At 46.4% G+C, this 11,328-nt stretch overlaps 1 protein-coding gene and 1 pseudogene across 1 annotated transcript; both read left to right on the forward strand.

Annotated features, from left to right (window-relative positions):
• The first annotated feature begins 835 nt into the window (after positions 1 to 835).
• Positions 836 to 1,568, forward strand: LOC104666404 (annotated as a pseudogene).
• Positions 1,569 to 3,815: 2,247 nt separating this feature from the next.
• LOC115898124 lies at positions 3,816 to 5,914 on the forward strand. Its single transcript, XM_030931804.1, has one exon. The coding sequence runs from the start codon at positions 4,524 to 4,526 to the stop codon at positions 5,007 to 5,009; it is 486 nt and encodes a 161-aa protein (XP_030787664.1). The 5' UTR covers positions 3,816 to 4,523; the 3' UTR covers positions 5,010 to 5,914.
• Positions 5,915 to 11,328: the final 5,414 nt, after the last annotated feature.

Consider the following 11,328-nt stretch of genomic DNA (forward strand, 5'->3'; position numbering starts at 1 on the left):
GTTTGCAGTGAGCCGAGATCGTACCATTGCACTCCATCCTGGGCAATGAGTAAAACTCCACCTCAAAAAAAAATAAAAAATTATCTGGGATTACTTGTATTCAGCCTGAAAACTTATTTTTATTCTTTCTCAAATGATCTGTCTGCATCAAGAAATTGCCTCAGTTTTTATTTACCTGAAAGCCTTTATTTTTATTTATTTTTAATTGATAGTTTTCCTGAGGATAAAATTTTTAGTGGACAGTTTTTTGTCTTTGAGCATTGAAATACATATATTCTTAGAAGTTGAAAAGCTTTTAAGAAGAAACAAAATTCAAGACCTGAGAATGTTCAGCGATTTGAGAAATTCAGAAAGGAAGGAAATGCTTTCTGAGGAGTGAACCACAGGTACTATATGAGTATAGATAATGTGCACCCTACACAGGTGTGATTGTGGATGTGTGGATGTTTGAGATATGTACAATTTATTTGTTGTAAAATAAAATGCTCAGGTGGTACATTTTAAATAATTTATATGAGATAGTTGGGGTTAATCAAGATAAATGGGTAAAATTAAAATGATAATGTTGGTAATAATTTTGACCATGCAATAAATAATACCGATGATAGGCTATCTATTGCTTTTTTCAGATATGTAAAATATGATTTCTCTTCACCATTAAGATGACCATGTTCCATGTATGATACTATTAAAAATTGCCCTTATTTTCCAAGCTGGTATTAGACTCACAGCCAACACCTTCCTCCTTTTCTTCTGTATCTTGACACTCCCTCTGGACTGCAGGCCTAAGCCCACTGACCTCATCACCTGTCACCTGGCCCTTGTCCACTTAGTGATGCTCCTCACTGTGAGCTTCTTGGCATCTCCAGACCTGTATGTGTCACTGTATTCTCAGAATGACTTCAAGTATAAGGTATTCTTCTACATGCATAGAGGGACGAGGGCTCTCCACCTGCACCACCTGCCTCCGGAGTGTGCTCCAGGCTGTCACCATTAGCCCCAGCACCTCCTGGTCGGCAAGAATTAAACAGAAATTCACACGTTGTATCTTTCACTTCTTTGGGTTCTCAGTTTGTTTCTCAGTAGTAACCTGCCCTCCTCCACTGTGGCCTCTTCTAATGTGACCAATAGCAATGTGCTGAGTATCAGTAAATACTCTTCACTTTCTTACATAAGCTACATCATCAGGAGTCTGTTTTTCATGCTGCCACTACTTACAGATGTCTTCTTTGTAGCAATCATGTTTCTCTCAAGTGCATACATGGAAATTCTTTTGTCCAGGCATCAGAGACAACCCAAGTACCTTCCCAGCACCAACCTCTCTGCAAAAGCCTCCCCAGAGAAAAGGACCACACAAACCATTCTGATGCTGGTGAGTTGCTTTGTGGTCATGTACTGGATGGGCCTCATAATCTCATCACCTTCAACCCTATTATGGGCTTATGACTCAGCCATCGTGGGTATCCTGATGCTTGTGGGCAATTTCTGTTAGTCCTTTTGTGCTAATTAGTTCTGATAAAAGAATAATCGAAATCTTGCATAATGTGTGATATAAATATCATAGATGATTAATAAATAATGAAAATGATTATCTGAAAAACAGATTTTGACATCAAATTTTTCAAGAAGCAGGCAATTTTTAAACTTTTTAAATTTAAAATATATTATCTTATTATACTTTTATTTCATCTAAATATTTTTGAAACCTATGCTGCCAAGAACTTGGTGGTTTCTTTAGTTCAAAGTCCACCATAATAGTTCCCTGTGTCCACAAGTTTCTTATATTTAATTTTGATTCCCTAAATTTTATGTAAGACAACTTTTTTATCTTCTTGAACTGTACACTTAAGATGCTCCTGTTGGTAGATAAAATTTCTCTTTGTGTATGTGTGTGTGTGTATGTGTGTGTTTTATTTTTGAAGGTTATTTAGTTTACCCTTCCTTATTTATTAAAAATATGCTAGCTATGTATTCAATTATAGGTTGAACAACAATTTTTCAGCACTCTTAATATTTTCTTCTCAGTTTTCTGGCTTTGCATGGGCTGTGGAGATTTTACTCTCACTTATGTAGATTCTCTCTCTCATGGTTTTAAATTTTCTTCGTTCTCTTTGGTGTTATGCAGTTTGACTTATCATGTTGGATATCTTTTTTTATTGCTCTCTCATTTTTTTTTTCTTGGAGATGGAGTCTCGCTCTGTTACCCAGGCTGGAGTGTAATGGTGCAATCTTGGCTCACTGCAACCTACACCTCCTGGGTTCAAGCGATTCTCATGCCTCCGCCTCCGGAGTAGCTGGGATCACAGGCGCCCACCACCATGCCCAGCTAATTTTTCCGTATTTTTAGTAGAGATGAGGTTTCACCATGTTGCCAGGCTGGTCTCGAACTCCTAACCTCAAATGATCCACCCACCTTGGCCTCCCAAAGTGCTGAGATTACAGTCGTGAGCCACTGCACATGGCCTCTTCATTGCTCTCTTTTAGGCACAGTGCCTCTTTTAGGCACTTGTCTGGTTTTTAATTTTAGAAATTTGTAAATAATTATTTATTAGTATGATTTATTATTTGTATGGATTCAAGTGAAATAATTGTGCTTTATTCTTTGTCATTCTATTCTTCGCATGTGTATAATTATATTCATATTGCTATTATTTTGTTCCTCTTTATTTGGTTATATTCATTCTGCTCAAAATTCCAGTTCATTAATCCAGTTTACTAACTCTCTCATCATCAACTTAGTCTAATTTTATAATTAACTCACATATTGTATGTTAAATTTCTTCATGTTTAAATTATTCAATTTCTATTTGACTCTTTTCCAAATTTGCTTGCTCAGTTTACAGTTTCCTGCTCTTTCAAAAATTATTTTGATACCTTTTCCCATTTGCTTTTACTTAAACATTTAAAATATTTAAATTTAATATTTTATATTAATATTTATAAATGTAAATATATTTATAATACTTTTTACATTTAAAATATTATAAATATATTTCCAGTATGCAAAGTTTATGTGATATCAAATTTCTTCCAACCCAGCCAGGCACAGTGGCTCAGGCCTGTATTCCCAGTACTTTGGGAGGCAGAGGCAGGCGGATCACTTGAGGCCAGGAGTTGCAGACCAGCCTGGCCAACATGGTGAAACACTGTCTCTACTAAAAATACAAAAATTAGCTGGGCATGGTAGGAGGTGCCTGTAATCCCAGCTACTCGGGAGGCTGGGGAAGGAGAATCATTTGAACAGGGGAGGCGGAGGTTCCAGTGAGCCAAGATCGGGCCACTGCACTCCAGCCTGGACAACAGAGCAAGACTGTTTCAAAAAAAAAAAAAAAAATCTTCTAACCCTTTTTCTTCATGCCTTATTTTCTTCTGTGCTTCATTCTTTTTATTTATTTTTTATTTTTTGCAACAGGATCCGGTTTATTCTGCCTTGGCAGGGTGATCCTGAGAGTGGTGGGTGTCACCTTCTCCTGGGCGTAGGGAGGGCCAGCAGGCCAGTTAAGCCAATGGTGGGAGAAGCCCTGGTGGGGGGCAGGATTTGGGGGTCAGGGGAGTAACCCCAAGAATGCGGTGAAACCAGGCCGAGGCCCAGAGGCAACTGTGGTAGGCCAGGGCAGGCTGGAAGGCAGTGGACTGGGACTGGGCCAGGGCAACAAGGCCAAGGACCCAGGCCACACGGGCACGGGGGGGGGGGGGGGGGGGGGGGGGGGTCGGGGCGGGCGCAGCGTCACATGACTCGGAACATGAATCACAGGCCCACGGCTCACAGTAAGCATAGGGACAAGTGGGCACAGACTCACAGGCCAGACGGACAACCAGCCACGGCCGGGCCAGACGTGTGGACACAGGGCCAGTGTCACATACAGACCACATGTATGTAGGAGACATGGCACTAGGGGACACACAGACTTGATGCCACAATGTGGACAGGGCACAGAGCTTAAGGGACCTGGGCACCGGCCGCTTGGTATTTCTGAACTGGAATCCTGTGAGACAAGGGTGGTGGCCTCTCTGGAGGTCCCTGGGGCGGTCCCTCACGGCCCCTCTGGGCTTAGTCCGTCTTCCACACTGTTAAGCAGCTTTCCCACCTCATGGCAGAGGATAAACACTGTGGTCACATCCAGGCAGACCCGGCCCAGGCGGGGGACAGTGCCTTCGTAGAAGGCCTTGAGCCCCTCCTTCCTCAGGATCTGCAGCGGCAGTCCCCTGTGTTCAGCATTTGTGCTTCTCCAGGCCCCGCATCCGGGTCTTGATCCTGTGCATGGGAGAGTTTCCCAAGACACTGGCTGCGCCCACAGTGGCTCCGAAGGCCCCAGCGACCAGCCAGCTCATGGGCTTGCTGGGGTTGTCCCTTCGGTACCAGCTGTGCAGGGGGGTCAGGAGAAGAGGCGCACAGCCTGGTTTCAGCCCTGCTTCAGCGCGGGGGCCATGAGGCCCCGGTGAGTTCCCCTTGTTTCCGCACAAACTCCCTAACCCGGTGGGACACTCCTCTGCACTGGAGGTCGGGGGGAGGGGGTCTGGCCATGGGTGATCTTCACCTTGATGGTGTCCATGGGACATACGACCACCACGGCCTCCGCCACGCCGGCGCCCCAGCTGCACCGCAGCCTGCGCTGCTGGAAAGCCATCCCTGGGCTTCCCGCCTCTGGCTGCTGAGGAACTGGGACATTCGGAACCCAAAGCCGCCTTGGGGATGGAGCAGCAGAGCAGAGAGCCGAGGCCGCGGTGCCTGCCCGGGACGCCGTGGCCGCGACAGTGTGCACGCGGGATCCCTGCGCGGTGCCCGGTGGCTGCCAGCGCTCCTCCCGCTGCAGCTACATCCTCCCGCGCTCCATGGAGAAGGGACGCCGATTTCGATGTCGCGGGCCTGGCCGCCTGCCCAAGGTCGCCTTACCCGTAGCTTCCGCCGGGCCTTCCTGGACGCGGCTGGGCCACGGCGGCGGGAGGCGGGCGCCCAGCGTGGTCTGAGGTCCCAGCCTCCTGAATTCCGCACTGATTCAGCCTCCTGAATTCCTTAATTTGGTTTTAACACAAATAAAGATCTCTCTAAAGATAAAAAGGGATGTGTTGGCTTCTAATTTTTGTTAAAAGCAATAGCATGTGTTGTATAAGATAGTGCATTGGGGTAAATGGGTTATTATTTTTATTTTTTTCATCAGCCCACTGACATTGAAAGGGGATAAAGAGTTTTTAGGTTATCTATGAGCAATTTTCCCTCAGATAGGCCTTAGTGTAGGGGTTTGTGGTCATGTAGCTGAGAGGGTAGGCAGGGATTAAAAGTCCTGATGGCAGTAATAACCTTCTCAAAACCAGGAAATTCAAACCCCTCTCATGGTAGTTTACTAATATCTCCTGGGTTTGCTGTGCCTTCCCTTTGTGCCTCTTCCCACACATGGTTTCTTGCACTTGGCCCAGCTATATTCCACTGTTCTTTTGACTCCATGCTTCTTAGCCTGGTGGCAGTGGTGAGGGAGTGAGGAGATCTCTAATGTTCTGAGGAAGCCTCAGACTTAGCACTGTCAGCTAGGGTGTGGGATTACTGACATTTGAAGAGTTTCCTGCCCCTCCTGTAGATGCAATGCCAGGACAAGAGCACATTCCTGTCCCTCCTTGTCCATGGTAGGGGAGAGATGCTCCTTCTCCATGTTCTTAACTCCCAGTTGAAGTTGGCCTGCAACAGTGCTCTGCCAATTAATAATTTATTTTCTTTATGGGAGATGCATCTGTGCAGAAATGCAGGTGTTGGCCTTGTTTCTCCACCCTCAGTTTCGGGAGTTTTTCCCCAGTGCCTTGTGGCTCAGGTTTGGATGCTCTTTCTCTGCAGATTAGGCCTTGTGTCATATAGGGGAGGTGGGAGGAGCGTGTCTCCAGAGTTGTAGCAGTGGATGGGATAGTGGTCCCTCCCTATCAGCACTGTGGGGGAAGCATTCTCAGGATTCTATCCTGCTTCCCTGACATGCCTTGTAGGTTTCCTAGAAAAATTATACACAATGGTGTAAACCCTATGTCTGTAGACTCCAAAGTTTTACATTCTCCTCACCCACCCACACACAGCCACCATGAACTAGTTCAAAATTTCTGGCTTAATTTTATCAGTTTTCATGGTGCACATAAAAACCTGGGTGAGTGCACCTCTCACCCTCTGTTCTGAGTCTCCAAAGTCCATTATATCACTCTCTATGCCTTTGCATACACATAGCTTACCTCCCACTTGTAAGTGAGAAATAATGGTATTTGATTTTCCATTCCTGAGTTATTTCACTTAGAATAATGGCCTCCAGCTTCATTGAGGTTGCTGCAAAAGACATTATTTCATTCCTGACGTACTGACCTTGGGTTTACTGGACACATCTCAGAGACAGGGCAGAGGATGAGGGCAAGACCTTCTAAGGCACTCCCCCACACCCTACCACTCCTGCTCTGGAAGGACCCCTGAAGGGCACTGGAGGGGTTCAGTTATCAGTGCAAGCCAACATCCACACCTGCGAGTACCAACAGCCCCAGAGAGCAGCAGGGGCCCCTCACTTCTGAGAATCCCTCTAAGGATGTCAAGACTTAAGCCAGGGAGTAGAGAGAATCAGTCTCTCAGACCCAGAGAGGATTCAGGGAAAGGGCACAGGAGAGGCCCCAGCTTAGAGCCAGAACACAGTTCAGTTCAGTGTGGGAACTCACGGCATGGAGTGGATGGCCCTGCACGGCTGAAGAGACCAGTGTGTGGGGGCGTCTCACCCATTGTGGAGTCAGGCTCTTATATTAGGTGGAGAGAGGCCGAGGTGAGATTTACAGCCTTTCCCAACTGAGTTCTGGAGCAGGGCTTGAGCCCAGGCCAAATATCCCTGGGGAAAGGGCGTGAGGCAGGAAGCCCTGAGCCAAGATGAACACTGGGGTGCTGTCCCCAGAGCAGCCTGGGGTGCCCTGACAGCACCCATGCCCCAGTCTGCACAAACTCCTTGCTCTGAAATTAACAGCCTGCAGAGATGTCCTCAGTATCAGAACAAGTGGGCCACACAAAGTCCTCGAGGACCCCAGGAACCCAGGTCCATGCGGTGCAGCCCTGCAAGGGCCAGATGGGCTGGGTGGAAAAGCTGACCAAGTCTTCCTTCCTTCCAGCCAAATCTGGAAGAAAGGCCCCTTGCCTGAGCTGTGTTCCTGGTACCCAGGCCTCTGTGGGCATCCCTCGGCACAAAGACCCTCTCCAAGGGGGATGGGCCAGCCCTTCCAGGACCACTGGCCCAGCTCCAGAAACCCATGGGTCACCCTCACCGTCACCTGACTGGGCTGTCCCTGAGGCTAAGGCCCAGCAGCATGAAGGGACTTCCATAGAAACCAGGGCAGTAGGCTGCTCTCTGGCGGCCCTGGGGGCGCAGGGTCTGGCCAGCATGTCCCTGGCTCAGGACACATGCCTGGAAATTAGGATTTTCTCCTCTGTTCATCTCCTGAGTAAACCAATAATTACCCTCCCTCATGTCTCAAAATTCACATCCATGTAAAAGGCGCTGGTGGGGGAGACATTTCCAGGAAGCCACAGCCCATGTCACCCCCCTGCAAAACGGCAGAGTTCTCCCAAAAGCGGGTGAACTGGCGCTCTGGCTGGAGGACGTGGAGGGCAGCAGCACAATGGACAGCGTCTGGGACCTCAGGCCAGTTCCACAGCAGTTTAGGAAAGCAGGCGGCTCCCTGAGCTGAAGGAGGCGCGACGCTTTGGAGGGAAACCGAGCTGAGAAGCGGGAGGTGGAGTGAAGCTGAGACCCGCCCGATTTGGGCAAAGGCGAGGTGCACTTCGCAGCGTCACACCCACCTCACTACTCAGCTCAGACCTGCCCCTCAAGTCCCTCTTCGGACTCACTTCCATTCGCTAGGGTGGCACAGAATCAGTGGCCAGCACAGGTTTGTAAGCAGACAGATTCACACAGCCCTGCTCCTCCCTCTGAGGCTGCACACCACCCGCTAGCCCAGCGATTGCTGGGACTGTGGGTCAGTGGCCCTGCGACCAAAAACTACTCCTCCCAGCATGCCTGACGAGGCGCGCACCGCCCTCCCCCTCCCGCCAAGTATCATCACCAACCCTACTCCCGTTGCATGCTGGGATTGTAGTCCCGCAACCCCGCGAAGAAAGGCCAGAAGCAGTTAAGAAACTATTTCTCCCAGCATGCCTTGCGAGGCGCGCCTCGCGCTGCCCCTCCCTCCAGGTGTCCTTACCAACCCCACTCCCGTTGCATGCTGGGATTATAGTCCCGCAGCCCTGCGGCCAAAGGCCGAGAGCGGCTAAGACACTACTCTTGCCAGCATGTCCTGCAGTAGAGCACCGCGCTATGTCTCCCTCCAGGGATCTGCACCACCTACAATCCCGTTTCACGCTGGGATTGTAGTCCTGCAAGCCTACAACTAACAGCTGGGTGCGGATAAGGGACTACAGTTCCCGTCATTCCCAGCAAAGGTCCCGCCGCCACCGAGCTCCTCCCGGATTCCAGTGCAGTTCCGCCGTGTGGAGGGAAGCATGGCTGTTCACAAACCTCTCCTGCCCTCGAGGAGACAGCTTGGCAGGAGCGGCTGATCTCACCTTGTCATTGTGACACGGTGTCTCCCCAAAGTGCCGACTTCATGACTTGTTGTGCCCAAAGTTTAATTTCCCGCAGAACAGGTAGAGGCCAAGAGCTTCTCGCAGCCTCCGCAGCAGGGTTGCCATGGTAACGCTCGTTTCCTCCCTCCACCCCCCCACCTGCCACTAGCCCGCTCGACCCCACCCCATCCCTCTGAGGGGCCTCTCCTTTTAGCCCCGCCGTCTATTGTCCCTCCCCTCGCCACAGGCGCAGTGCTGCCACTTGGTCCCGCGAGGGAAGCTCCCTTTTGAGTGTCCGAAACCGTTAGTTTGCTGCCTCATGTGAAGGTACCCAGTCTCTGGTAACCTGGCACTTCACTTTTGAAAACCACCTTTTTTCCTGCACCCCTTTGCTCCCCAGATGCACCTACTGGACCCCGGGCTGGCTGTATGGCCCGCGTCTGGGTCAGGCCTCGCACACAGACGCTCCTGCCACTGTGATGAAGAGGAGAAAAATGTCCCAGGGGAAAGGCCTGACCTTGCTGCATTCAGTCAGAAAACAGCCGTGGGGAAGGGACCCCCCTAAACTACTTTGGGAGCCACATCCACCACTTCTCTGCCCCCTACCCAGCCTGGTTCCCAGGCCTTGGGGTCCTCGTGTGGACCTCCCTGCCGTAATTAACGCAGGTGCAGGACCAGAGAGCGCCTTGGTCCCTTCCAACACTTGAGGGAAGTTGGTGTGGTGAGGTTTGGACAGTGTCTGTGTTTCTGCCCTGAATAGGGTTCCCTGGAAAATCTTTATCCATTTTTAAATACTCTCTTTGGTACCACTTTTAAGACTTTGCCGGTGGAAATTAACAGTGATCATTTTTTTGAATCCATTTTTCTATTTGCTTTTTAAGATTAACTCTTAAGTACTCAACAACTACACGCTTCTGAAACTGGCGTAGGCACAGCGTCAGTTCTGTACAGGGCGGACGCAGCAGGACAGAATCTCCCTGGGCATCTTTCTGGAGCATCAAATTTACTGCAAGATTTTAAAGAAACAAATTTAATTGATTTCCAAGGTAAGAAATTAAACCTTGAAAACTAGACTAAAAAGTCATCTGCAGCATGACGTATCGGATTTAACTCTAAGGAGAGCATATTGTCCATTATTATAAATAGTGAAAATGAGAAATCATAACAAGTCCCTTGAAAACTCTGCCCTGCCAGCCTTCTAATAGGGCCTTGGTATGGTTTTTTGTGTATTTTCTTTTTGAAGTGTGCTCACCTTTTGAATATACAAATTTGGGGGTTTGACCAAATTTTGCAAGTTTTTGGCTGTTGTGTATTTGCTTTTGTATCATATTTAATTTTTCTGTCCTCCCTCTCCTTCTCGGACTCAGTCATTCCACAGGTCTCTAAGGCACTTTTTATTTTCTTCAAACTTGTTTCACTCTTCAGATTGGATAATTTCTATTGCTGTTTTCTGTTTCTACTCTGTTTATAAACTCAACAGTCTTTTTAGTTTTTCATTTCATTATCTCTCTATTCCATTCTTTTTATCATTTCCATTTCTCTGCTGAGGCTCCACATGAGTTAATTCATTATGAGGATATTTTCCTTTATCTCCATGAACATACTTATAATAGTTGCTCTCAAACCCTTGTCTGCTGATGACATCGTCTTAGACATCTTAGAATTAGCTTCTGCTGCCTGCTTTTTATCTTGCGTATAGATTACGTTTTAACATTTCTTCACACATTCCATGAATTTTAATATTGTGTACTAGAAATTATAAATAGTAGTTATAGAGATTAATTCTGTTGTATTCCTTTGAAGAGGATTGTTATTTGAAGAGAGGTTAATCTGACTGGATTCAAACAGCAATACCTACCTCACCTACAGTGGACACAATTGAAATCCTCATTCCGTTACCGCACACACATATATGTATTGTATATGGTTGTGCATTCCTATGTAACTATACATAATATTTTATCCAGATTTTATCATTGTTACCTGTGAGAGTGTTTAACAAGCAACTCTAGCATTACTGAAAGTCAGAACCTCAGTTTTGTTTGCTTATTGGATTTGAATATGTAATACCTTTGTTTTCTTTTGTAACATTTTTCAGTTTGAAGTCTTATTTGGTCTGATATTAATATAGCCAATGCAGATCTCTTTTGCTTATTATTTGCTTGAAGTACTGTTTTTCTCTTTTCACTTTCAACCTAGTTGTGTCTTTCAATCTAATGTGAGTCTTGCACAAACATGATAGTTGGATCATGTTTTTTAGTCTGTTCTGCTGATCTCTGCCTTTTAATTCGATAGTTCAATCCATTTACATTCAAAATAATTATTCATAAGTAGACTTCTGTCATTTTGTTATTTGTTTTCTGTATACTTTGTGTCTTTTTGTTTTACATTTTCTACATTATTTTCTTCTAATGTATTGGGTTGATTTTTTTTAGTAAAATATTTTAACTTTTTATTTTCCTTTGTGTATATTCTATAGCTTCATTTTGTGATTACCATTATGGTGATGACATTTAACATCAGAATTTATTTATTTTAATTGCTGCATAGTACTATATTCAATTACAAGAACATAGTATAATTTTTAAATCTATTCTACTTTTGATAGTCATCATTGGGATATTTAATATGCTTTATTTTTTAGGTGAGTATTGAGTTTACATAAACATTGAGCGGAATGTACAGAGTTCCCATATATCCTCTCCCTATACCCACCTCTATTATTAACACCTTACATTAGTGTAGCATATTTGTTACTCTTAATGAAC

The sequence above is a fragment of the Rhinopithecus roxellana genome, chromosome 6 (assembly GCF_007565055.1).
Source record: "Rhinopithecus roxellana isolate Shanxi Qingling chromosome 6, ASM756505v1, whole genome shotgun sequence".
Classification (NCBI taxonomy): Eukaryota; Metazoa; Chordata; class Mammalia; order Primates; family Cercopithecidae; genus Rhinopithecus; species Rhinopithecus roxellana.

Bases quoted from the DNA above. Each gene is read 5' to 3' on its own strand.
- LOC115898124 (XM_030931804.1), top strand. From the start codon at position 4,524: ATGGGTGATCTTCACCTTGATGGTGTCCATGGGACATACGACCACCAC.